This window comes from Centropristis striata, chromosome 22, assembly GCF_030273125.1.
Source record: "Centropristis striata isolate RG_2023a ecotype Rhode Island chromosome 22, C.striata_1.0, whole genome shotgun sequence".
NCBI classification, from domain to species: Eukaryota; Metazoa; Chordata; class Actinopteri; order Perciformes; family Serranidae; genus Centropristis; species Centropristis striata.
In genome coordinates this window covers 4,459,739-4,487,304 of record NC_081538.1, presented here as the reverse complement: position 1 = coordinate 4,487,304, position 27,566 = coordinate 4,459,739, and the positions used below count along the sequence as shown (strand labels likewise).

General features: G+C 39.5%; 1 protein-coding gene across 3 annotated transcripts; it reads right to left on the bottom strand.

Moving 5' to 3' along the window:
- Positions 1-5,793: 5,793 nt before the first annotated feature.
- nrf1 (nuclear respiratory factor 1) lies at positions 5,794-27,240 on the bottom strand. 3 transcript variants are annotated; one of them, XM_059326273.1, is made up of 12 exons: positions 27,093-27,240; positions 25,009-25,135; positions 24,701-24,845; positions 24,057-24,171; positions 23,157-23,283; positions 22,612-22,752; positions 19,183-19,341; positions 17,337-17,549; positions 17,148-17,246; positions 16,344-16,501; positions 12,443-12,564; positions 5,794-6,942 (listed from the first exon to the last, which is right to left on the bottom strand). In XM_059326273.1, exons 2-12 carry the CDS (start codon positions 25,084-25,086, stop codon positions 6,782-6,784), a joined length of 1,518 nt encoding a protein of 505 aa, XP_059182256.1. In that variant the 5' UTR covers positions 25,087-25,135; positions 27,093-27,240; the 3' UTR covers positions 5,794-6,781. The 3 variants fall into 3 exon arrangements, with proteins under 3 accessions (XP_059182256.1, XP_059182257.1, XP_059182258.1); XM_059326274.1 differs by having other exon boundaries at positions 16,344-16,492; XM_059326275.1 differs by having other exon boundaries at positions 25,018-25,135.
- Between the last annotated feature and the right edge of the window lie 326 nt (positions 27,241-27,566).

Here is a 27,566-nt window from a genome sequence, read left to right as displayed (position 1 = left end):
CGTTCCTGACTCACTGGTCGACTCCACGTATAGAGGTTCAGCTATTCCGCCTTCAGCCAGCCATCAGGGGGTTCCTCTCTTAGCTCCGTGGCATAATTGGCAAACCGTGTGGTGTCATCTTACCCTTCTCTTTCAATGCGGCCTTTTTCCCTCCTCCCTTTCCCAAACGAAAAAAGGGTGGAGAGCGAGGGAGTCTTTCTCAGATGTTGGTCCGGTTTGCTGTAACAGTCCATTGATAGTTATGGCTCGAAAAGCTGCTACATACTGATCTCCATATATCTGGGTCAGGGTCTGCTAATGTAGGTGACAGGGGGATCTGGGGATTAAAACCTCTTTATCTGCCTTTGCATAAATCCTGCTTTATAGCCTACACTTCAGCTTTAGCTAATATGATTTGTATTGTTACCAGTTTGCCTGCAGGCTAGCTATATTTGATCTACGTGGTCGCCGTCATCGGACCTGTGCGGAGGCTCTTCTGCTTTTGTGCGGGTCGGCCATTAAAACAAAAAGGGAGTGGGTAAGTGCTGGGATTGTGGTGATACACAGACTAGTTGACATAAAAGAGCTCAAGCTGTCATTCACCGGACAACTGATTCAGGTTAACTGTGGTCGTGTCTCATGTTACAGAACATATCACGCACATATGACATATATAGTGTTTATATGAACCCGCACAGTCCCACATGAATGTAACAAGTGTTTTCAGTTTGTTCTGTGTGTGCACCTGAGTTTTATCTCTCAAATGCTATAATGCTTTTTATCATACAAATTCTCTTATCTGTGATGCAAATAAACACTTTGAAAAGACAGATCCATGTGTCAGACTCCCTGTAACGATCTTCTCTGCAGCAAAGTGCATTGTGGGATAACCCTTGTCAATGCAGGCCTTCTCCAGATGGGCCGAGCAGCTCAGGTTACACCGCATTTTTCAGTGCCCCCTCTATCCCACAGCCCCCCTGGCCCCTTTCTCCATCTCTCGCTCTCTCTCTCACACAAACACACACACACTGACACACACAGTTTCCTTGGTGGGTAGAGTCGGGCTGAGACAGTGCTTCGCCTGTGTTCTAATGCAGGCTGCAGAGCATTAGTGAAATGAGATTATCATCGTTCTTACGCAGTGTCTGAGCTGGAGGTGGACAGAGGTGTGAGTTGGGAAGGTGAGGATGCCATTATTAGACTATCAGACTACATTATGGGGGGATGACACTTCATCAGTAACATGTCTGCTGATGCTCCGACCTCAGGGGAAACTCTGCATTAGGCCCATATGAGTGCTGAGATCGATTGTTTTTAAAAAAAAAGAAAGAACTTTTTGTTGTAGTTTTACTTTCACTTATTTTCTTATGCCAATGGGTCACATATGGTTGGATAATTTATCTTTCTGAATGGTTAGACCGATATACAAGAATTCATATATAAGGAACATCATTTCAATATCCCAGGTCACAGAGTCTATTTCCTTGTATGAGAAGAATGTTTTTTTTTAAGTTGTGACCCAACCCTATGCTCAGGACGAGGGGTAGGAGATTATCTCTTGTTAGAGCAAGTGTGGGCTTGGACCGCGAGCTGTTTGTACATATGTGTGCGTGCCCATGTGGGAGTGTGTGTGTGCGGGGGTGTAGGGCCCGGGATGCACGTATTAAGAAACGATTAGTGGAGATTAAAGCTCTGCCCTAGAGTCTGCCTGCACGACTCCAGGCAACAAGAATGACCAACCAGTCCCCTCCCACCCTGCCACTGCCCCCTGTGGAGCCGTGCTACTGAAGCTCTGGCTGCAGGCTTGTCCACCGGCTGTGGAGAATCAATAGCGCTACCTTCCCTCCGCCCAGTGATCTTCCACCACTAAACATATTGCCCCCAGGACAGAGCACAGGCACTCACACTGCAGCCCGACTGCCTAGATTTGATGGTTTTAATGACATCCAATCAGGTTCAAAGTCAGTCGGATGGATGTGATGATTGGACGAGTGCACTGCGGTGTGGTGCTCGATGATGTAACAGTGTCACACACGCAATGCAGCACAGGCACTTTCCTTGTAAAATTTTATAGGCCTTGATGAGGCCCAATGCAGGTGAAGTTATCAACCAATAAAAATGTATTCAGATCATTTCAACAAGGACTCCACAGAGTTTTGGGACAAATTAAAGCTAAATTTATAATGGCATTCTTAAAGAATATGTTTTCAAAGAGAACTTGTCAAGCATTTTGGGCATTGAATAATAATAAAATTATCTTAAGATCCTCTTAAGAGAGGTCACGTTGATTTTAGTGCAATATTGGTTGAGGATTTGGCCAAACGCACAACAAGTCTTTATTCATAAAGATCAGCAGACCACTGATTTTATGCCGTGACATTTACATCTTTAAAAATTCTTCTCCAAAAAGCTACATGGTATCCAGTGTTGTATGGTCGCCATAGTTGTTTTGAGAATGTACCACACTAAGGCCACATGGTCAAATTTAATTAATTGCTGATCCTGCTTTTGATTACAATAATTTAAATTAAAAGCTAATTTTGATCATTTTTCAATTTAGAATTAAAATCGTGAAACCCCAATACATTTGCGCAAAAAGTGTGTGTATAATACTGATATTATCAAGTATATTGTCCCAACTGCAATTTGAAAATACATCATGTAAAACCTTAGCACCTAGTAAAACCTTGTGGGATGTTCCACAAGTCACATGATCAACAAGGAAGTAATGAGTTTCCTGAAGGCCATGACAAGACCAAAAGTAAGTTGTCACACTCTGTTGAATCTTGATCACAATATACAGTCTTGTTAACTTAATTATTTCTAAGATAATGTTATATTTTTTACAAGATAGTTTTGGTAAACCAATTGAAGGTGCTAAGTGTTCCCATGCTATTAGCATTGATGCCATGTGGCTACATTTCAGGTATTTGCTAATGCTCTGCTAAAAACACAAATCAACCAACCTCCAAAATAAATAAAATGGCACGAGATTGCCCATAACACAATTTGAATAATTAAATGTGTGTTATTAGAAACAATGCAGATGAAGAAGAATAAAGATAAAGAATGGAGTTTAATTTCAAAAAGTTGTAACATGTAAATGGCACCAATTTGGCGCAATGGCCGTTCTACTCCAGTTTGATCCTAAAATATAATACTGCAGGTGGGAAAAAAGACAATACAATAACGATATCACTTTGTCAAACATTGACTACTCTTTTAATATACAAAAAATGATTTTTTTTATTTTTATTAATTAATAATTGTGCAATGCAATCTGGAGTCTATAGTGGTTACAAATACTTAGGTTCATATTTTGTAATGAAACAAAACTAAGGTTATTTTTCACTTAAAATATAGTACCATTTTATATAGTTATATTATAATAAAGATGAACATAAATACATGGAAAACTTAATCATTTATAATAAGTCAGCATCTTCAGACTGCGGTTGGCTGCAGTTGAAAGCATCACTTTGAGACCGATGATAAGTTCTGTCCTTTTTGAACCTGTGCCATTTCATAACTCAGTTATGTTCAGCTTTAACGATACAGCTGAAAGGTTTGGATGCACTTTGTGTAAATGTGGCTGAGTGGATGTTGCAGAGACAGAGAGACAGAGACGGAGGAGGGAGAGGCTTAGGTAGCATGAGGTGGAGGCCTTTTTCCAAGAAAGAACGCTAATAAGGCCTTCTTAATCTGCAGTGACAGTTTGATGCGCATGCGTGCCACGAACCCACAGTGACTCAAACATTACAGAGTTTTCTCTTGACTACAAAGACCCAAAACATACCCCCGAGTGTTCTCCAGCTCACACCGGGGGTCCAATCTAAAAAATGACAGGTGAGAGAATAAAACATAAAACAAGAAAGAAACTGGGATCTTTTCATCTGTGTGAATGCAACCTGGTTCAGCTTTAATCTGGAGGAAGAGCGGGATATACACTGACGCCTGATAGATTAAGGCCTGAATGCTTCTCTCTCTGTTCTACTCTGCAACAGAAGGGCCCGGCTAGCAAATCCCAGGCTTTAAAGCAGAGGAGGTTCAGGCAGCTTATGATGTAATCATGGCCCTGTCTGTCACGGCAGGGAAGGTGGGGGTGCTGTAGAGGAGAGTGTGGAAGTTACCGGGTTTTGTGGCAACTATATCATTATGTGATAAAATGCAGATAAATATGGCATTCATCATAAAGGAAAGCTAATGTGTAGTTGTAAATACCAAATGGTCTAACACAGGGGTGTCAAACTCTGGCCCGCGGGCCAAATTTGGCCCCCAGTGTAATTTTATTTGGCCCGTGAGGCAATACCGAATTATTATATTATTATTGTAAATGAATGACATTGATGTGTTTTTTATTTTAAATTTGATTTTGCATGTCTGCACTATTTAGTTATATATTGTATGTTTATAAGCGTTGCTGGTTCCATATTTAATGTTAAAGCCAAACATGTTTGGTATATATTAAAAGGTTTATTTGTTCAGTGTTGGCCCGCGATTTTATTCAAGTTTTAAATTTTGGCCCATTGTGTATTTGAGTTTGACACCCCTGGTCTAACATAAAGCTTCCTGTATGTGGCTCTTGGCTCTGTGGCTGTAATTGAGGTGGGACAAGGTCATTGTTTTCAATAGTTTCAAGTCAAGACAGACATGTCCAATGGTGTTCATCCACTGCATGGTACAGGGCGACTTCTTTTATTTTTATAATCCCTTAGCAAAAACTGTGGATAGTTCTTGATGCTTCTTTTGGTACCACAACGGTCAAGGTTCAGGACTAGAAGGTGGAGGTAAACACAGCAGGACACTGATTGGTCGGAGAGAATCGTTCATAGTGTGACACCAAGCATTCAACATAAACCTTTGATTTCTTTATTTGCAGATCTTAAAGATGGACTAGATTATGATGCTATAGCTAATGTGTTAGCAAACAACTGCTTCATTGCACGTCGAGCAGGTACAGGGCAAAATTCGCTAGGATGTTTCTGGCAATCAGAAATTTAGCCTAATATTCAGTTGTAGCTCTGTTTATGTCTCCACCAGCTCTGGAAAAAAAACCCAATCTCCGAATTTGTCATCACTTGGTGTTCGACTGGCCCCATAGGCTGGGTTTAACAGTTTATTTGCTGAATAGAGCTGCCTACAGGGCTTGATAAAAGTTTTGAGACTTAATTATAAAGTTAAAATATGCTATCAGGCTTTATAGAGCTGCCCTTACTGAATTTAGTAATTTCATTCAATATTGATATGAAAAACAATGACTACTGTAGATTGAATATTTTATGTATGCATTGATGAATATAAGAATGTATGTATGCCAATGTACATTGGTATTTCAAAACAAACAGCTGACTCCTTAGAGGGTCATTTAGTACAATCAATCAATGAACAAGACATTTTAGGTGACCAAGAGCTTACAATTAACTTTCATGAACTGAAAACACAAAAGTCAAAGTTCTAAGACCAAAACACACAGTGTGGTAACAACTTGTCAATCATAAGGTAGCTTATAGTCTCATCTTATATTTTACTCTAAATGGGACCATACTTTTCAAAATGAACATGCAGGTGTATTGAAGAAGACTTGAAACTAGCAATTAAGACAATAAGCTCATTAAGAAAATGTTTAGTGAGGCAATAAATCAAGAGATGTAGGGTAATTTTCTCATAGACTTATGTACAATCAGACTTCTTTTTGTAAACAATGGAGTCGCCCCCTGCTGGCCATTAAAAAGAATGCAGGTTTAAGGCACATCTACAATTGCTTCACCAGCGTACTAATAATCAAAAGAGAAACTGAACGAATGGTGAACAGCAGCCATTTTATTGGACTTTATTCTTTAAATAGTGGTGAAAGTTAAACCAACTGTTACAACTGTATCAAACTAAGTCGATTATTTTCAAGCACTGTTTTTGTTGCAGGATTTAAAGAAATGCCTTTCTGATATTTGCATTCAAAATACTGCAGCTCCATGTCCAAGTAACATCTTGTGATATACAAAGTAATGCAGACCACCATTTCCTAAGTGACATACAACTTCATGTTAAAAAAATAACATACCAAGAGGTGCCCCTACACATGCACTGTAAATAACTGGATTTGGTAGACAAAACGGCTGCTTCAGGAAGTCAGCTCAGCTGTCCAGCATAAAAAAACACCTTGATGTATATCCTGAGTCGTCACAAATCTTGGCATGTGCGTGGACTACAGTAAAACAGCACAAGGGAAAAGCACACGACAAGATGACATTTAAACATAATTTTTCATCATCTAATGTGAGAAATGTGTGGGAGCTCAGGTATTCCGTACACTAACAGAGTTTTAGGTGAGTTGAGGTGGAAGAAGTGGAATTAAGAACTGTGATCGAGGATATGGGAAACAAGACAATGGCACTGAATTGTAAATGCTTTCTAAAAACAAAACAATCAAGCACATAGATGATAATGAAAATCCAGAACAGTGATAGTTACGCACTCTGGGTGAAGCAGTGGTGGCTTTCTTCCCGGGCTTTTTGGTTCATCTTTGTTTTTAAGTAAAGGTTAATTGTAAAGAAATAAATACTAAAATACTCAACATCACAAAGCTAAAAAAAAACATGAAGCTAATTGGGAGAAAAATTACACCAACAAAAGCAATATCTTTACATAGTAAACACATTGATAACTCACTCTTACTTCCCCTGCAGATGTACATTTAAAAATATATTTGACATTGTACACAGCGTGACGTCTTGGAAAACAGTAGGATAAACAAATCTCCATCGTGGCCGTTCAGTGCCTCCTACTCCTTCCAGTTCCTTAATTGCTATTGTTCCAGGGTCACAACCTCTACTGCCTGGCCGTCCAGTGTGACAGTGTTATCTATGCGTGTGGCGACAGGTGCCATTGCGACCTGGACAGGCCGGTTTCCATGGGCAAGGCTGGTGACGACAGTCTGGTACATGCTCACCGGGATCTGGACCAGACCTGAGGAGGAGATGCAGCCATATTTTAGATTCAGACACACAGCACCAGCAAGGATCAACATCTGTTTTATCCCAGTAGCTGTAAATCAGGGCTGGGCAACCTTTACTAACTAAAGAGCCACTGTTGGCCAAAAAAAAAGAGAAAATTGTGGAATGGAGCCTCAAACCTTATATTGAGCCTAAAATGAAAATTAAACAGCCTAATAAGTCTAAATTAGCCTACCAACATTATTAATAGTCATATTGATTATTTATTAATATGATTTTGAAAATTAGTCCATCTCAGGGAACTCAAAATTAAACTCAAAGTTGGCAAAGCTTAAATGTTAAGGTGCCGGGCTGGAGACTTTCATAAGCTTTGAAGCACATTTTAGTTGACTTAAATGTCAAAACTTTTTTAATATACTGTAAAAAGGCTATACAATTTTACAATTGAGGAATACAAATAGCTTTTGGTCTACACCATTGATAAATGAACATTTTAATGTAAAAATATGTATATCATTTTTTATGTCTCAGCCACGGGGAGCCCCTGCAGACGGCCTAAAGAGCCACATGAGGCTCTGGAGCCACAGGTTGGCCACCCCTGCTGTAAATGATCGATTAATAAAAAAGAAACCAATCTCGAAACCAACTGAATATCAATTTGACAACTATTAAGCCTCAGGGGGGAACAGCCAATGTTTCTGGGGTTCCGGTGTAACCAGAGTTTAACAGATATTCAGACCTGACTTCTTATTCAGTGCACTATCATTGTTTAGTCTGATTAGCAACTTGAGACATGAGAATGGAGTTGGACTTGACGTCTTTGGCCGGATTGTTGTCTGCATATGAATGAAGATAAATACATTTCAAAAAATCATATAACAAGTAAAATCGTCCTCAGATGTTACAAGGTTGTATTGGGTGGTGTAAGCATGTCAAAAGTGAATATCTGTTGTTTCTTTTTATGATTTTAAATCTTTTAGTTTTGTCAGATAAAAGACATTGCCTTCGCCTCGTAGAACTTGCATACTTGAGTTTCTTGATATTTTTGACAATAGATTGGTCATTCAAGTCATTTATCAGTGACAAATGCATACCATTTGCTGTGAGGGGAGAATTTGCAGCTTTTTTTGTTGTGATTATAATTACCTTGGGTCATGGTTTTGGATTGGTTTATCGGTCAGCAGGATTACTGAAAAACTACTGGCCTGATGTTCATGAAACCTGGTGGAAGGGTGTAGCATGGGCCAAGGAAAAACCTATTACATTTAGGAGTGTATCCAAATCAAAGTGCAAATATATACCTTTTTTTATTTTGTGAACATTACAAGATAGATCATTTGTGCTGCCTTTATGTGGTGTTGTAATAATAAGTCCCAGACCTAGAAAATTCAAGAGATCTGCACTCTCTGAGTGCCCCCTTAGTTGTAAATTGATTTTGATTTTGGACTGTGCATGACACAAGTAATGTGAAGACATTACCTAGGGTTGTATAAATGGGCTTACCTCCCTATTGTCTGACATTTTATAGACTCAACAGTTCTTTGTTTAATGAAAAAAGTAATTAAGGTATGAATAAACAATGAATATAATCATTAGTTGCAGCCCTGGTGCTAACAAATACTGCCCGTCCAGTCTTGGCCAGAGGTAATTTTGTCACTAGAGTTTGTGTTCGACACGGTTCTCGGTAGTCTGTCAGGTCCAGGTAGTTGTGTGTGACAGGAGGCAGCCATGTTACAGAGACGGCATTTCTGAACAATGGTCCGATTGAACGTTCTCAGCTCGCTTCCCCCATGCCCAGCTGTGTGTGTGTATGTGTGTCTCTGCCTGTAGGGATTACTGCTGCAGTCACATGGGCCTCTGCCCCACCCTGCAAGCTGTCACAGTGTCACAGGCAGGCAAGAAGGTCAGTGCAGGGGATGGCGGTGGCTCATGCCCGCTCCCATTACTGTGAGCTAAGACACGGGACTTTAAACGCACCGAATACACACTAACCATGGATACCTACAATGTTTAAAGATTTTGAAAAAGAGGGAAATATATGTTCATTATTATTCATCTTTCAAGCCTCTGCAAATAAAACCAGGTCCCTTTTCTTTGGCTAGCCAGCCATTGTTGGTCCAGTAATGCGGGTCCCTGCTAAGCCCACTTGCCAGTGATTTGTGACAGGGTTAAATTTTGCTGATGCAGGTAATTGTGCTGCTGGTGATTACGGAGAAGGAGCTTATGGAAGAGGGCATTTGGTTTGGCACGGTTACGTACAGACGCAGTACAGCACAGAGTGAAGGGCATCACTCTGCCACTCCAACATTGTTACTTGGACGTTAAGGATGGTGTGTATGTATTATTGTGTGTGTCTGCATGCCTGTGTCAGCGAAGGGTCACCACACAAGCCAATCAGCGGTGTCTGGGCCTGTGCACTTCAAACAGAGCTCTCCACTCCTGTGCAGCACTTCAGTGATTAGCTAAGGTCAATAGTCGGGAGAAGGACTGGCTTTGGCAGCTCCATTAGTTGTTTAAGTGAGCTTTTTCAGCCAAATGACTCCTTATGGTTTAGGAAGCAGGATGTCAACAACAAAGGCTCAGTTGTTGGATTTGAATAACTTGAATTTTCATTTGTGTACAAAAGTACCCTGAACATATTTTTGCATTTTGTACAATGTTGTAAAAGGGCAGTCTCTTATGACTGCTATTTAAATGTAAACGTGGCTTTCTTCTTTTTTCTTTCCATCTTTTATTTAAACATTATATGCTACTATCTCTGATGAAATTCAAGTTTACTTTGACTAACCTGATTTCTTAAAAAAGTAAAATTGTTGAATCAATGGAAATATCCAAGGGGTACGCATTTGGAATTGAATTCCTGCCATTTTACACCTCGTTAACCTTCTGTTTTTGTTCCTTTTAACTTTAAGATAATGCTACAGCAAAGCACTTCTTCCAGAATGCAATATATCCGCACCTTACCTGCAACAATCTTCAGAGCCACTTGTTTGATTGTCTGTAAGGTTGCTTTAAGGTAAAACATATCTAGAGATCAACTGCAATGATTTGAAACAAGACAGATTTGTGGTTTATGTAAACTAGTAACAGAAAACTGATTTAATGTAAACTAGTAACAGGATATGGTTATGTTGTTACTCTTGTGTTCAACTGTGCATGTAATGCTAAGCTAATCAGTTTTGTTTTTTAAATACATCTATATAGTTCCATTAATGCAGGGTATGGGCAGTAAGGAGACTAAAATTGTGTGAGAGAGTAAGAATAGGGACAAATATGAATACAGATACATGTGTGAATTTTATATGTAATAAATATATGTGTGTGTATGTGTGTGCCTGTATATTGCTGGACTGATTAAGGAGTGGATTGGTTCTCTTTAGGCAGGCCCCTGAGGGACTAGTGTTCCCTTTAGTAAGTGAGTGGATGAGTGAGTGTGTGTGTGAGTGTGTGTGTGTGTGTGTGTGTGTGTGTTATATTACTGTTAAATTTGCTTAAGATTGGACTTCAATGCATTTGTTAGCATTACAGGCTGGGAATTTATAATTAATGTGTTGTATCATTGCATCGAGTATAAATGAGCGTGACTCAACTAATCAATCTGCTGAGAAACGACTGAATTGAATTGTTCTGGCTCCAGCAATAATCAATATGAAAGGATAACAACATTAACGATGCATAACTCTAAAAAATAAAGATAAACAATAATGACTCAAATCATGGTTTCCAAAACTGGAATGAGAAATAATCATTAGCTTTTCAATCGCACTTGCAACTCGAGCAATCAAATTGCTCTCAAGCCATTTAATGACTCACCTGATTCCACAGGCATTAAGTCATAATGAACATTTGACAATGAGAAGTTAACAGCAGGGCATGCAAGAAATATGACTCAATATGTTTTGTATTTCACACTTAGTTTCACTTGTTATCTGTATTTATGTGCAAGAAGCCACTGACTACATTTAGTAATTGACATCAGATTAGCAGCGTGTCCCCTGATGTAATGATTGACAAGGAGTAGCTTTTAACTTCCACCCTCAGGATATTGACTGAACATGTTCAAAAAAGTGTCTGTTAATGCCTCCAACAAGGATGTGAGGGTGTCCTCATGCAGTATACATGTAAAGAGGCTGACGATGGGGTCATGTAGCTAACCCATCATTAAAAGAAGGGATACACACACACACACACACACCAAAAAAAACACACCATCTGTCACATCAGCACAGAGTAGATTAGAGTGTAGGAGCTCAGAGGCTGCAGTGCTACTACAGGGAAGCTTACACTTAGTGAGACTAATTAGACATGCCATTGGCTGGGGAACAGACACACAAAGACCAATTAGTGAAGATGTGATGTCAAATATTTCTTGATAAAATAATTCAGTTTTCTGTTATTGTATTTCCATTTGTCGCGATAGAAATGTCTGAAACAAAAATATTCCCAATTTCTTTTCAAGAGATCAATTAAGACTGTCCAGTTGCCAAAAATATGCAGCTGTCAATATTTTGTGATCACTCATTTGAATAAGATATAGAAAATATGATTAAATCTAGGCAGAAGCTGAAGAAGACAGAATCTAGTCCAACTGATAGAGAAGAAATTCGTTTTTCCCCAAGCTATTCACAAATTGATACAGATACAAAATAGTGGTGTCGCAATATAAATATCACCCTTTTTATTACAGGATTTTAAACATACAGTAATGAAGATTTCAGCTGACAGTGATGATGCAAAATAATGATTAATAACTCTCAGAAATCACAATTTACACCTCACTGAAAAGTAAACTATTGAGGGTCTATTTTAAAGGGATAAAAATGGGACGATATTCGATTTTATCAAGGATTGTGATAAAAACACTAACAATAAGTGGTGAAATTTCATTATTGGGACATTGTGATTATCCCTGAAGACGGACTTGAAATAACCTTCTAGCACGCTAAGCTATAATTTTATATTATTTTCCTATATTTATTTGTATTAATGGTCTCACACATTGTTGTTGTTTTAAAAAAATTTATTTATACTTTATGTATGCAGGTGGACCTTATGATTATTTAAGATTGTTTGATTGTTTTTCACAAAAAAAAGGATGTTCACTACAAAAAGACATGTATCTTATCCATGATGCACAGGAAATATATAAGAAAACTCTTAAAAAGCCCCATTATAAGAGTTTTAAACATATTTTGATCATCTTCGGCATAGTATTTTGGGCCAGCATAATCGCGACATGAGATATATATATATATCATCCCACGCCTCTATAGGGAGTTGTGAATCAAAGAGTGTTTTCAGAAATACATAGATGTGGGTTATAGTGGCTGAACTTGCTGTTTATTAATAATAGCTAGTTTGTGACAGTAGTGACAGTGCAGTTTGATACAAAATAAAACTTTACCCAGATGTCACCAAGTTTTCATCTGGTACCATAGACTTATACTGTATATGACTTGATTTAAATGTTTAATTTGCATGTTTATGATAACATTATATGGATGAATATGTACCTGTGGCATCTTGGACCCCTGCCAGCGCCCCGACAGCAGCTGCTGTCTCTGCCAGGACAATTTGCCCTCCGCCTTGTAGAGTGGCCTCCGCCAACGTCGCTACAGCATGCGCCGCTGCCTCACTGCAACACACACATCACATATAGTGTACAATATGTAAAAACAAAACCAAATAAATCATTGATGTGCATACAGTTTACAATTAATAAACACACATATGACAAATACAGTACAGGCCAAAAGTTTGGACACACCTTCTCATTCAATGCGTTTCCTTTATTTTCATGACTATTGACATTGTAAATTCATCAAAACTATTAATGAACACATGTGGAATTATGTACTTAACAAAAAAGTGTGAAATAACTGAAAACATGTCTTATATTCTAGTAAGCAAAGGGTGGTTACTTTGAGGAATCTAAAATACAAGACATGTTTTCAGTTATTTCACACTTTTTTTGTTAAGTACATAATTCCATATGTGTTCATTCATAGTTTTGATGCCTTCAGTGAGAATCTACAATGTAAATAGTCATGAAAATAAAGAAAAACGTATTGAATGAGAAGGTGTGTCCAAACTTTTGGCCTGTACTGTATATATTCAAATATTAAGCTTTTAGATACAATCATTGGTGCAAAGCACACACACACACACACACACACACACACACACACACACACACACACACACACACACACACACACACACACACACACACACACAGTCTGCTCACAAAGGCAAGGGTTATTACAGAGATGTGGGGTGAAGAGGTAGGGAGTGTATGAGCTGTAAGAGGCTTTTCTAGTCTGGACTTATGGGGAATCTGTCACATCTCCCTAAAGGCCAGGTGCTGCGGGTCTAACAAAGCAGTTTTATTAACCAGATCTGTCCAGTGGAATTACCACGAGCCTATTACCGCACCAGCTTCGTTATGAACTAATGGAACTGTTCACAGCTTGGTTGATAATCACATCTGAGATAGAAGTACAGACGGTGAGATAAGGAGGAGGCGGAGCTGAGTGAGTAAAGACAGTAAGAGACAGTAAGCAGCACTGATGCACTCACTCTGTTGAAAGTGGAAGACACCTAACTGGATGTTGTTCAGTAGATGATGGCAGTAAAGTTGAGCATCGTTGAACCTTATTTAATTTGGATAATTTTTGCCTTTGATAATTTTTGTGACAAATTTTGTAGTTTTTCCCTTTACCGGTACACAGTTTGTGTTATTAAACTACAGTTTACTGTGCAACCAATTACACAGATGCAGAATTATTGGTCAAAGCTTGGCAATGAGAGGGCTTTACTAATAGTTTTTTTCAGTTGACCGTGACCAAGGGCCAACCTCCAGGTCTGAACAATGGAGCCAATGCGGAAGTGTAATTGTTTGTAGTGGCCAGTAGGGGGCGCCTCCACTGGCTGCAAAAAGAAGTCTGACTTCATGGAAGCCTATGAGAAAATGACCCTACTTCTCACTTGATTTATTACCTCAGTTAACATTTTCCTATTAAGTTAATAATCTCAATGGTTAGGTTCAAGTCTTCTTCAATACAGCATGATGTTCATTGATCGCTTGTTTTGAATATTGTTCATGTTTTTGTCAACTATGACGTGGAAATATGACCCTTTAACATATGTGTGTGTTTTCAGTTCATGAAAGTAGCATATTGGTTGTCTAAAAATGTGTTAAGTTTTACTAAAATACATACCTGTTAATTTAATCTGCTCACTACATTTTGTTTAAACCTGTTTTTCACTGGGCAAAAGTAGCATCCCAGTTGATATCAGTTAACAGGAAGTACAGATGGACCTTGCTAACAAAGCTAGCTAGCTCTGGCGTGTAACTTAGCCTTTGCTGTGCTAATGGTTCCTGGCCACGGTTGGCTGGTAACCTGCGTCCAAATATGGTCACTTCCAACTAAAAAAAACTTTGCTGGCTGAGGCTTCACAAACCAATTAGTGAAGTAATGGAGGCTACAACTGCTTCTTATATACAGTTTATATGACTCTGATACATTTTGGGAAACACTATGGTGTCACTTTTGGTCCCAATGTCCGCACAGTAGAAAAGACAGTGGGAGAAAAGGCTCTATTCTCCCTCTGGAGCTGGAAAACAGAGACAAAATGTTCCAGAGCCTGTGGAGCAGAGAGCCCAGAGTAGCTTGGCACAGGTAAACAGGAGAGGGGAGGGGAGGGGAAAGGAGAGGAAGGAGGACTCAGGTGGGTGCAGGTAACAAGCCCCAATGGGACATACCCATACACATCTGAAATGATTGCCTTGACACTACTGCGGTGAAAAAACGGCTAACATGTAAGCATTTCAGTGAGTCTGACTGATGAATTTTACGACTGAATTTTAAGTTTCAGACCTTTAAGATTTTTTAAGAGTGGGAAAGATCATGAAAGTCCCTGAATACAGCAAGCTAAAGATCTACGAAGGTTTAGCTGCAGCCGAAGACGACTCATTTGATCCATGAGTGCTTTTAAACCTGCAGTATTCTTGCGTTGTAATCAGATCCCGCAGACACTTGGCCCTCCATGGGACGTGATTTAAAATCCTGCTTTACATCCCACCTGAATACGACTGTGTGTGCCTGATTTCCCTCCAGAAAAAACATTACACCAACAACAACCCCCGCACATCTTTTACATGAATGGCTGTAGTTACGACATTAGTCACAGATAGTAACACAATATATAGTCTGAATATAGACTATATATAATAGTACTTTTTCCAGAATCTACAAGCAGCTTACTGCTTAAAGTAAAACTAATATTACATGTGATCGCATTTCAAACCTGATAAAGTCACACTACTTAGCAATCAAGCTTTAACACATGCACTAGTTTTCGTAGTAAACAAAATCGTACTGAGCTGTTAGCACATGGAAATATCTGGTTAACGACCAATTTAATGCTTGTGCACCTTGCCTCTATAAAAGCGTGATGCTAATTAATTAGATGCTGAACGAGGATGAGAGGCAGTTGACTCGTCTCCAGGGGACCTCGGTGACCTGCCCTGACAGTTGTCCTATTCTCATCCAGTTGTTAGAGCTGCCTGAATAATTATAGATTATTCTTCCGCTCCGCAGTGTTTGCTGGCTCCAGTACCAGTAACTGAAGACCCCTGAGGATTGTGTCAGTGAAAGCTGAACACCAGATCCTACAGTTCGTGTACATTTAATGTTAATACTTCTACAGTGACAGCTTTATGTGATCACTTCTGCTTTCTCTCTTTCCCCAGTATTACACATTTTCAAGTGTGACTTGGGGATACTAGCTGCAAGTTTTCATCCAAATTTGCAGAACATTTTAACCACATTTCAAGCAAAAGAATATGTGAATGAATGCTTGTTTCCATCCACTATGGTTATACGGTTATTAAGACTTGGTTTATCGAGATAAGCAGACATTTAAAGATTTTTCACACATTTTCATCGCTTTCACTTAGTTGTTTTAGGCAACAAATGTGCATAGAAACAACAAAATGCTTCTTACTTGTGACTTTAAAACCCTCACCTGGAAATATGTGGAAGAGAAATCAGAGCTGCATGACTCAAGTTAATTAGGACAGCCACAGATTTAATTGTGCTAAGATGACAACCCGCTTAAATACTCTTCAGTATGTATTGTACTTCTCTAATGTTGTTTTTTTGTTTTGTTTTCCTGTAAAATTCTCTCCTTTTTTATGTTTATAGATGTCCTCTTTTACAACATACTTAACTTATATTGTCTTAGATTGAGTCATCTATTGATCATTATTATTATTGTTGTTTATCTATCTATATATTTGTTTTCGCTTTCTGGGGTGGGGATTCTGTTCTGAGTGTTCCTGTATGTCTGTGTTTTATTGTGAAAAAACTTAATAAACAAAGTTTAAAAAAATAAAAATAAAACCCTCACCTGTTCAGAGCCATCGTGACTGTGGCTCCAGGCTGCATTTCATGACTGGCAGCTACAGCGGCTTCTGCCAGGGATGCTACTGCCTGTGTGGCCTCTGAGGCCTGAGTGGTTTGGATTGTCATCTCTCCGCCCTGAAGGGTTGCCCAGTTCTGTTCAACCTCAAAGGGAACGATATATGTCATTTCTTACAGAAAACAAATGAAAATCTGCAGTGTGGTAATGAGGATTGTGTTAAGACTTAATGACTTGTTATTGGATTGTCGGTCCTCTGGCTTGTGTGTTGTTTTGTGGTGCTGAAGGGACAGCTCCTATTAAGTGCTTTTCACTGATGCTCTTTACTATGCTTTACTGTTTCTGTGACTCAGGTACAAGACTTGTTAGATATATTAGTTTGTGTATTTAGGAAATACTATGTGATTTGGAGTTTATTACAGCAGTCAGTGTGTCGTAAATGATTGGAATATGTGTCTATATGCACAACATATTGACCCCCCTTTCAATGCACAACATGGGTCAAAAATGACCCTCATTCATTCCCTTCATGTTATTCATTCCAAGAAGTTAGCTAAGTAGTTAGCTTAGCAAGTTACTTAGCTAAATACATAGCCAAGAAGTTAGCTAAGTAGTTAGCTTAGCAAGTTACTTAGCTAAATACTTAGCCAAGAAGTTAGCTAAGTAGTTAGCTTAACAAGCTACTTAGGTAAAAGATGGATATGGGTCACTTTAGACCCATGTTGTGCATCAAAGGGTTAATATGGGGGGAAAAAATGGTTAGAGGTTTGTGTTGTGTGCATCAGCTGTCACCTCTCCATCGGTCACCGTGGCGTAGTTGACCTGTGCGACCGTCACACCGGGCAGCTCTGAGGCGTCTGCCAGGGTGGCTACTGTGTGTCCTGTGCCAACCTGAGAGAAAAAGGTGCAGTATAATAAACCTGAGAATTTCTGCGTGAGATTTTGTTAGACTCTAATGATTAAAAAGCAGCTTAAATGTACCTGGATGAGCGAAACTGTTCCGTCGGGGTTGTTGATGGTCTGTACCACGGTTTGCGAGGGCACAAGGTGAGTGATGCTCTGCGCGGCGGTCAGGTGTTGCTGGGTGGTGGTTGTTGTGGTTATCTGGTCTTCAAAAGCATATAACAAATCCTCGCGGCCGTGCTGTTTGTAGCAGTTCTTAACGATGGTCCGTAACGCCTGCGTCCAAGACACCTTGGGAAACAAGTAAACGCTCTGGTTAGTTCAAGGTAGAGCCCGACCAATATGGGATTTTTGAGATGGATACAGATACTGATTTTAGAGGGAGAAGTTCATTGATAACAGATGCAGTGGCCGATATAGTAATTTTTTGAACTAGAATTAAAATAGACCTTTTTTTATGTGGATTGTGAACTGATTTGTCCCCACTCTGAAAATATACCCAAATCGCTACTATCTCAAACATAAAACTTTATTAAATCATATTTAATATTGTTATACATTATTATGCATTTTTGTTACCTTTGTCAATTCTGTATTTTATTGCACTTTTTGCACTTTTATGTGAAGCACTTTGATGTGGCTCAGCCATCTGTAAATGCGCTATATAAATAAATTTGACTTGACTTGATAACTGAGGAAAAAAAGGGAATAAAATAAAAATCATTACTAAGTTTTAGTCACTTGCTGACTATAAAAAAATAGCTAGCAACATTTCTAAATTGCATAGGAAACATTTTCTGCAGTATATATTGTGTAAAAAAAGTTTTCATAACAGCACATATACACAGATACTGATAGGCCTTTGATAATATCTGTCAACCGATGTATCTGTCTCTCTAGTTAAAAGGGTTTAGTTTTGGTAAACATTTAAATTTGTAGAATAACATGTAGAATAAAGGAATTTGGATGAAATATCACTACTTTTTTTATAATATTATGGGAATTTTTCTGGACAGATTTTTTTTTGGTGCAGTTTTGGTTACTTTTATGCCAAATATTGAATGCCACTTTACAGATGACAGCCCATGGCACAGACTTACAGAACTGCCTCTTCAGATACTATTCATGACTAACCTAGATTTAGATCAAAAAGTTCACTTCTTTCCCATAGCTGCAAATTTAAAAAATTGGGACCTAATGAACAAAAAAAGAGACTTTTTCTACTCTTGGAATACAATTGTTAATTATTTTGCCCCATCTACAGTATATAGTGCAGAAATCGAGGCTTAACCAAAACAAGTGTAATTTATAGAAGAAACCAGACTTGTGATTGTGTGCCATATCGTATCGTTCACAATAATATCGGTATTTTTTTTTTATGGTTAAAAAAAATGCATATCATGATATTGGCAACATTCCTACTTCTTGATGTAGTGGTTAAAGTTGTTTTACTCACAGAAAGCTACTTACTCCCTGTCGCTAAACACATGCAGCTTTCAAAATAAGAGCACAGTGTGTTAAGAGAATCCACCACAGAATTTACAAGAAGACTGTCAAAATAAGATGCCTTAAATAAAACATACAAGAACCTTTATTCTCTTTTACAAAATGTCATTAAAATATGCCCCCGGAACCCCTAAATGGTTATTTTTATTATTTGCTCATACTCAAGAGTCAAGAGTAAATTTTTTCTATTTTGCAAGTGTTTTTTCAAGATTTGCACTTCAAACTACATTTTAGATTTGTATTTATTTATACAGACTAAAAAAACAACATATTTTCTATATCTTTTTAGGTATTTCCTAATATCGTCAAGAATATCGTTCTCGAAAAAAAATGCCTGCAATATCGTGATATTCTTTTAGGGCCATATCGCCCAGCCCTATGTCTCAGTATGACATCATTACACCAGTATTTCTCTCACCCTCTGTTTCTGCTCCTCTGTGCGGACGTCACTGCGGACGTTGGCCCAAGGGATGTCCTCAGGCCACCACACTGGCTTGCAGCTCTCCTTACCCCAGCCAGGCTTCCCTCTGCCCGTTGAGTACTTCAGCATCTCTGGGATGAACGCTCGCAGCTGGGCCTGAGGCAAAGCAGAGAAGCATGGAGAAAGTAAAAAAAAAAAAGAGATGATACAGACACCAAAACTCCAGAGCGGAAAGCCGCAGTGCCTCTCACAGACACACATAAACACACACGCCCTTGAGCAGGCAGCGGGAGGCGCGTATTGATCTGGTACCTGCTGCCGAGTGCTGAGGTGGTCAGGGCCTGCAAATAGAAACAGGCTTTCTAAAAGGAGAATGATGTGATCATGTTTATTAACAGACCAATCTATGGCTGTGGCTCCAGACTAATGTGTCAGACAGACACCATGGGAACATCCGGGGCGATCCGACGTGGTTCAGCAGTCGACCTGTCCTAGCAAAGGCTCCAGTACACTCAGCGAAGGTATTAACAAGGACGAGCTGGTCAATATCGATGCAAAGAAAATCAATGTCAAAGAAAAACAGCAGACTTACTTTGATCACTCATGACGGTTGCTACTTTATGGACTTGTGCCCGGACTCCGGTTATGATCTCATTATTGTACATTGACTGTATCAATGAGTGTCCACTTGTCCACTATATATGAGTGTACCATTCACAAACAAGGAAGTAAAGGAGCCAAGCGTCTTTATAGCAGGTCATTAAAGCCACTGAAAGAGGGGGTTGATTGCTTTGTCCTGTAGACTCGCAATCAAATAGTTTGTCCATTCTTCAGGGGTAGGGTTTGTGAGAAGTTGAGGAGTAAGTTATTGGATTTTGGGAGCTGTTGTCTTTAAAAAAAATCATCAAAAATGACACTATTTATCATAGTTGGAATCTGTAAAAACTGAAATTATACATTGGAATTTCAACTTTTTTACGGTCCTCAAAAAGATCATGTGCCACTAACACTTCCATCAGTAAAAGTAACCAAATCAAAGCTTAAAATAATAATATTAAATCAAGATAATGCTGTTCTACACATCATATTTTAACTCCATGAACACATAAGAGGGCTGATAAAGAATCATTAGTCATATTAATGTAATCACAGGTCCAATCCCTCGATCATTTTCTATTGAAAAGCACTTCATTTCAAAGTTGTCCTGCTTTATTAAAGCTCATTCCCATTTCTCTTTTAATAAGAACACTTGAAAGTCATTACCTGCAATGGAGTTAAAGGCTCAGCTATTAAAAGATTCATTTTGCATTAAAAAAAATAAGAAAAAACAGACTTAAAAACACAACATTTGCACTAACCAGATAATTTTCTCTTTTTAGGATTTGTGGCATCATTACTCTATTAAACTGCACAAAATATTTTTTTTAGTTCCCCCACTCCTAGTCATGTGCATTGTGCTGTTTACATAGAGGTGCAAGACTTGTTTATTGCCGTGAAAAACAAGGCACTAGTGACTCAATTGTGACAAAAGCAACAATACGTAGTGAAACTGCTTGGTGTTCAGAGGGATAAATCGATTTTGAGTCAGATCTAGTTCTTTTCCTACACTGATTGCTTTGCCATGTTGCATGAGAGGACTTTGCACTATTCCCCAAAACAGAGAGGGAATCAGATTTGCTTGCTACTGATCGTCCGCCAGCATACATACTTCACGTGAACGGCGTGCCCATCCACTCGCCATGCCCATCAACACTTCCAGAACAAGCATGCACTCACACTCACTGACAGGCTTGGGTGGGGTTTAGTGCCAATGTCCTCAGTGTCCTGGTAATATGCAAGCATCACCGGGGGATTATATTGCACAATGAGGCACTGCAGCGTCTGCCTGCCTTGACATCACAGGCTAAATTTGGTTCCGGGAGAAATAAATCCATCCCGCCTCCTCCCCTTAGACCCCCTTGTCTAACTCACAATCACAAGCCAACCTATACACAGTTCCTCAGTGCTTCACAGAGATATGACAAAATGGATGTGGTTACAAAATGGATGGTCAGTACTTTATCACATCCGGTAGCTGCAGTAAAGGGGCTTCACTTTAGCCCACGATGTGCGTACTGACAGAAGATTAGCCCCAGAAAGACGGACTTAGTAGCAAAAAGATGCTTGCATTTCCACCTGTGGCTCATCCATGTGTGGATGTATGTGTGCTAGGCCAGATGGCCTAATTACAGTGGCGAGTGTGTTAAGTGGCATGTTGTGCTCACACCCACCACCCCACCCCCTCAATCCTAATCCTCCAAGCAATGGCCCAATCAGCATTTAGGAAGGCGGCTATTTTGTCGGGGCCCTGGCCCTAACAAGGCTAGGGGGTAATTACGGGCTCAGGCTGGACCCAGGATCACCTGCTACAGATGCTCCGTATATCGGACAGGCCAGGGCCTCTGCCTGCGTCACTAAACCTCACTTGGGATTTCTTCAACCTACTGCAGATGTCTGCATGGAAGACAATAAGGATTTGCTGTTATGGATCAGGAGCACCAAGTCTGAATTAGCTGCTTTTCATCGCCCGGTTCTCATTTTCATACCTGCCATTTCCAAGGTTGAGCAACCTTTCCCAAGGGACTTAACAACATCCTGTCTACAGCACTAAAAACACCCACCCCCCACACCTTTCCACCTGGCTTGGCCCGAGCTGTGTGAGGCAACAGGTTACTCTTGATAATCTCATCCTACAACCTCCAGAAAAACAAGCACCAACTAACACCTGCCCTCAGAGGACGCATCAGGCCCTCGGATTGGCTAGCATGATCCCTGGGTTAGGGATCGTCTCTGAGGGCCACTGTCATGCTGGCTACTCTGACGATGATCCAGAGAATGCGTCAGCAGCACTGGGACGGCAGCGTAAACAAGCCGGGTTCCCTCGGGTCAAGAGAGTACTCAAGCTGCCAATGGTGCTAATGTTGCAGTGAAAGGCCGACCAAGAGCAATCTCCTCTGCACGTCCTCTCACTACTCACGGGTACCACAGCCTGTCCAGCAAAGGGAGGAGGCTTGGCTCTCCTGTGCATTGCCCATACTGTCTGTGTAGTAGCTCTTTATCATTACAATTAATTAAATTATTTTAGAAAGACTTACTGGTACAGTGACGCACGAATCAGACTCATCAAGTGAGACTGACATGCAAAAACAGCTAAAATTGAGTGGTTGACCTTGAAACATATACAGTAGCTAGCTAAGCTCACAACAGACATAAAACACAATCTGTTAGTGTGATTTGTTGCCGACTGGTGCCCTCTGCTGGGACGTCCACATTGTAGTTTGTGGATTTGGCAATTCCTTGTCAATTCCAAACCTGCTGGGTTCAGAGGGGTTAATGGAGCAGATTATGTTGGACTGTAATAGATAAGCAGAGAGTATTGAGCCTGACCTGGGTCATCTTGTCCACAGAGACTGGGATGCCATCAATGGTGAGGGGGGGCAGCTCAGAGGCCAGCTCTCCACCGGCGGGGGCATGTTCAGCCAGAGCATTCTCCAGATCCTCCAGCATCATGCCCTTATACTTCCTCACCTGGAGGATAGCATGACAGTCGTGGCTTAGTGTTTCAGTTTAGTGCTGGAGCTGCTAATTATGGGTTAAATAATAAAATTGGACTGAGTATTTTTTTTATTTTTATTAATTATTCTTTTCGAACCGAAAAAAAATAAACAACATAGACTACAACAGCGTAGGCTAGATGCATATACATATTCATACACATACTCACATAGACACCATTAAACAGATGTACATAAACATATAAACATTTACACACATACAGTATATAAAGCCCTATACATATACATGCATCTGCCCCGTTTAAGTAATAAGATAGAAATAAGAACCAGTTAACTTAATAAATCAATTTCATCATTTGAGTCCCTTAACAACAACACAAATGATTGCTAATAATAACTGCTGACTGTAACTCTTACCACATTCTCCAGAGGAGCAGCACCAAACACCTTAAACACAGGGTTGGGTTTGGAGGGAGAGATACACAGCACTATGGCCTGCTGGCCCACTCTGGTGGTGTACTCATCCAGAGTGGCTCGCAGTTTCCTGTGAACACACACCATCATTTATGAGCTGGTTCATGATAAAAACCATAAAGTACAACATCAACTTTGTCTGAGAGTGAACAATGATGTGGCAAAAGTGACATTTTGTTATTGTAATACATAGTAGAGGTTCGGCCTGTCACGATAAACACTTTTCATTGGCTGACATGTTGTCTTCGAAGTAATAGTGATAAATTATATTATTATTATTATTTTAGGACCATTTCTTGTTACTGATATAATAACATAATAATTCAATTACAGCCTTTGCAAGGGCAAATTAACTCAATTAAAATTAAATTAACTTTAATCCTGAGTAAATAAAACATTAAAAAAATCAAACTGTACAAACAAAACAAAAAAATAATAGACTCGCAGCCTCTTTTATCAAAAACTGCACTTAAATAAATGTTATGCATTTGGCACAGGGGTATGATTATGATTATTATTATTCATTCTTTGACTGGCAATAAAGCGCAAATCCAATTCCTCAGTGGTAGGGACCTTGGCATAGTTTTTTCTATTTATTTTGCTTATTTCTATACTATTCCCAACTCATGGTAGGGGAAAATGCTGTTTTTCTGTCATCATGTTGGCTAAAACGTTAGCAACATTCTTATATCCACAAACACGCATGTAAATACAACGATGTCGTGCAATATATGGACATGACCTCATCATTTCTGCTGGGTTCGATAAATCGATATTATAACTATTGGTACAGACCTAGCATAGGTATTGGTGAATGTTGGTTGTTTGCTGTTTTAAGCTCACCTGAGCAGGCGAGTCTGCTGTCTCTTGCGGATGGAGGGGTTGGATTCAAAGATATGAGGCCTCTTTCTTTTCTTACCAGTTGCTACAGCAGCAGCAGCTGCCATGCCTACTGGTCCTGAGAGAGAAAGAGCAAGTTTGACTGTTAGTAGAAGCAACTAGTCAGGATGATCAATATTCTGTAGATTATCTGTGAACGCTGTTGTCTTCCTCTATGATTTGATCTGGCATGCATCTTATTATTCAATCTCCTTTTTTATTTGATCTGAAATCTCTTTTTAAAAGGATTGAAGTGAGATTTAAAATTGAATTGCATCTGATTTGCAATTGTGGCTCACTGGCACTTTTTGGTCTCTTGAGAACTTAAAAGGGAAAATACAAAAAAAGCACTGTCAGGAGCTTGACAGAAGGGAATATAGTGGAGCTGCACTGCCTCCACAACACAGTCCACTGGCCCCGCCTGCTGTTCACTTTGAAGTATTACACTGAACTCAGATTGCTATTGCTGTTTTTCCTGGATTAACATAATTATTCACAAATAAGTGATTAAAAACATCTGCTTGCCTGCTTGACACTGATTGGAAAAACTCCTGAATGGTTCTTATCAAATAAAAATCACAGCATGCTGGATTGGACTCCAGATGTACCTGCAGCAGCCAGGTGAGCAGTGATCTCATCAGTGCCAGCCGAGTTGAGGATGTCCGTGTCGTCATATGGATCATCATCTGGTGAGGACGTCGAGTCTTCCTCAGCGCTCATCATAGATGCTTCAGTAAAGGTGGTCACATGTACCTGTACACAGTCATGATCCATGTAGAATGGGTTTAAATTGACTGAAGTCATTTTTTTCTGTTCTGAACTAACTTGCTGCTAAATTGTGTTGTAGATAACGAGACTTGTGCTACAAAGGATGACTGCCTGTTTCCCAAGTTTAATTATTTGCTTGAAAGTACACCTGATGGACCTGTTGGCTGACGGCGCCGGCCTCAATGGTGGTCATGTGTTCCGTCTGATGAACAACGTGCTCGTCCATTATGAGCCACCGGGTCAACACAGCTGGATCTGGATCCACGGTACAATGACTGAGGAGAGAAAGAGGAGATGAAGCATAAGATAATGACGGTAAATGTTTTACCCCTATATGCTGCCTGAGTAAATTTAGCCTATTAATAATAATATTTAAGAATGAAATGGGACTAATTCCTGTTATATTGATTATTGTATACAGCTTTGCAGTTGCAAAATACTGATATATAACATATAACATATATAACGAGTGCTACAGTCTGTCCTAAAATTGCTTTTATTCAATCAGCAAGATGCACTTATACTCAATATAACTACATCATGCTGATCATAAGCTCAGGCTTATGTAAGTAGTATGTAATTTGACATAATCGTAATGAAAGTCTATCCCAAATACTGCCTGGTACTTTTATCTTGCAAGAGACTGCATGCATTTTGTATATTTCAGTGAACTTGAGTGCATCATAAATGCAAGTTAAGGGAATTAAGACTTGCAAACTCAATTTAAGGCATTTTTGTGCATGCACAACATTTTGTTATCACAGGATCTGATACGTTGGTGCACAAAAGCTTGTGTATATATCTTGTGTATATTAACAGTGTATAGATATGTATGCGGTTCTTTGTGCACTAATTGCACCACTGCTGCTCTGCCTCTAGAGGGCCTCATACTGCATTAATACAGAATTTGATATGGAATAACATCACTATGATTAAAGCATGAAAATAATGTTGTATTTCCCCATTTACTGTGTTAAATTATAGTTAGGCCTACGAGATGGGTTTGCAAGATATGCATTAAACACATCAATAGATATTGCTTAGCTCCATTTACATACACATCATAGTTTCAAGTCAAATTCAAAAAGGAATTTCTGATATATGAATAAGTAAGCAAGAAAGTCTAAATGCAATAACTTTGACACAGTAAAAGTGTTTTCATATTCATTTGTTAAATGCATGTGTGTGGGGTCATATATAAATATATATAGTCTGATAGAAGGGTGATAATCATAAACAATAAACTCACACATATAATATGCTTTTGTTCACTTAGAAATCCTCAATGACTTAGTCAATACATGATCAGTGAAGGAAAGCTTTTTGAGTGTATTGAACCACTGGACAGCTTAATGGGGACAACATGTTTTAATTCATTGATGGGAGGTAGCTGATATATGAAATATGTATTTTAACAGAGCTAAAGTATGATTGTTGTACATTTGAAAGAGACTTGGAGAGAAACGTTGTTACCCAGCATTATACAACACAACGGCTCATATTTCTGTCATTTACTGCAGCCAGACAGGTTTACTGGCATGCAACACTGCCTGTAACAGGGACTGTAGCTGCTGATAGGATCAATGGGATGGTGCACGACTCCACAATAACAATGGTGTTTAATCATATCCACAGCCTGCAATATGGCTAATTCACTATCACTTAGTAAGAACGCATAAATAACTGTATTACATGTGCAAAGCTATTGCTCGAGCATTACAGAGCTGTAATGTTAGCTGACTTGCCGGGTCGTTTGACAACCACTGCCAAATACAGCTAAGCTAGCAATGTCCTACATTTGGCTAATATGCTAGCTTGCTAACCATTTGGCGGTGCAGCTTCGGTCATATGAATGGACATTAGTTATGATCGTGAACACCAGCAATTTCCCGATGTTCCGACACCGAACACACATTATTTCAGTGTGCAAAAAGCGGTAACATTAAACCTTGGTACGCATCAGCTAGCATGAAACCCGCGCAATATGAAACAAAACAGAGCGCTACGACAGGCCCAGCGGCCTGCGCTGCTTCAAGCTATTCTACTCTTTCTCAGCTTGTTGTCCATACGCGCCTTATGCATGATTCCCCACAAATGAGCTACATATGAATCATTTTCCTGCTGCAGTCAACATCTAAACAATCTGCATCTTTCACCCCCAACGCTGCCGGGTTCGATGATGCGGCTGCGCCGGGGCTGAAATAGATGGAGATTGCGCGGTAGGGCACTAACCTCAGAGCGGCTGCGCTACTTCGGGCCTGCGCCGTACAGCGGGGATGGGACCGAGCTGTAATGGACGACAGAGGGGAGCCAGCAGCAAACACAGCAAACACAGCGAGCAGACCGCACACAACACTGGTCTGCACTAGTGGTGCCTTCAGGTGCCGCTCCTGAGCTTCTACCTTCCACAGTCACGATTCAAAAATAGATAGATAGGTAGATAGAGAGATAGATAGATAGGTGGATGGATGGATGGATAGATGGATGGATGGATGGATGGATAGATAGATAGATAGATAGATAGATAGATAGATAGATAGATAGATAGATAGATTGCTTTTATTTATTGTTTTTTAAATTGTCTTTTAAAAAGCAATAAATCTATTTATTTTAGTGTTTATTTCCTGTTTTATTTATTTCATTGTCTCTTGTTCTGTTTGTTTATGTACAGCACTTTGTTGCGGCTGTTGTTGTTTTAAAGTGCTT

Excerpts from the sequence above, each read along its gene's own strand:
- nrf1 (XM_059326273.1), bottom strand. The coding sequence starts at position 25,086 with ATGGACGAGCACGTTGTTCATCAGACGGAACACATGACCACCATTGAG. Across the intron at positions 22,753-23,156 it reads CTGCTCCTCTGGAGAATGTG|GTGAGGAAGTATAAGGGCAT; the intron begins GTAAGAGTTACA and ends GCTATCCTCCAG. Across the intron at positions 17,550-19,182 it reads CAGAGGAGCAGAAACAGAGG|GTGTCTTGGACGCAGGCGTT; the intron begins GTGAGAGAAATA and ends TTGTTTCCCAAG.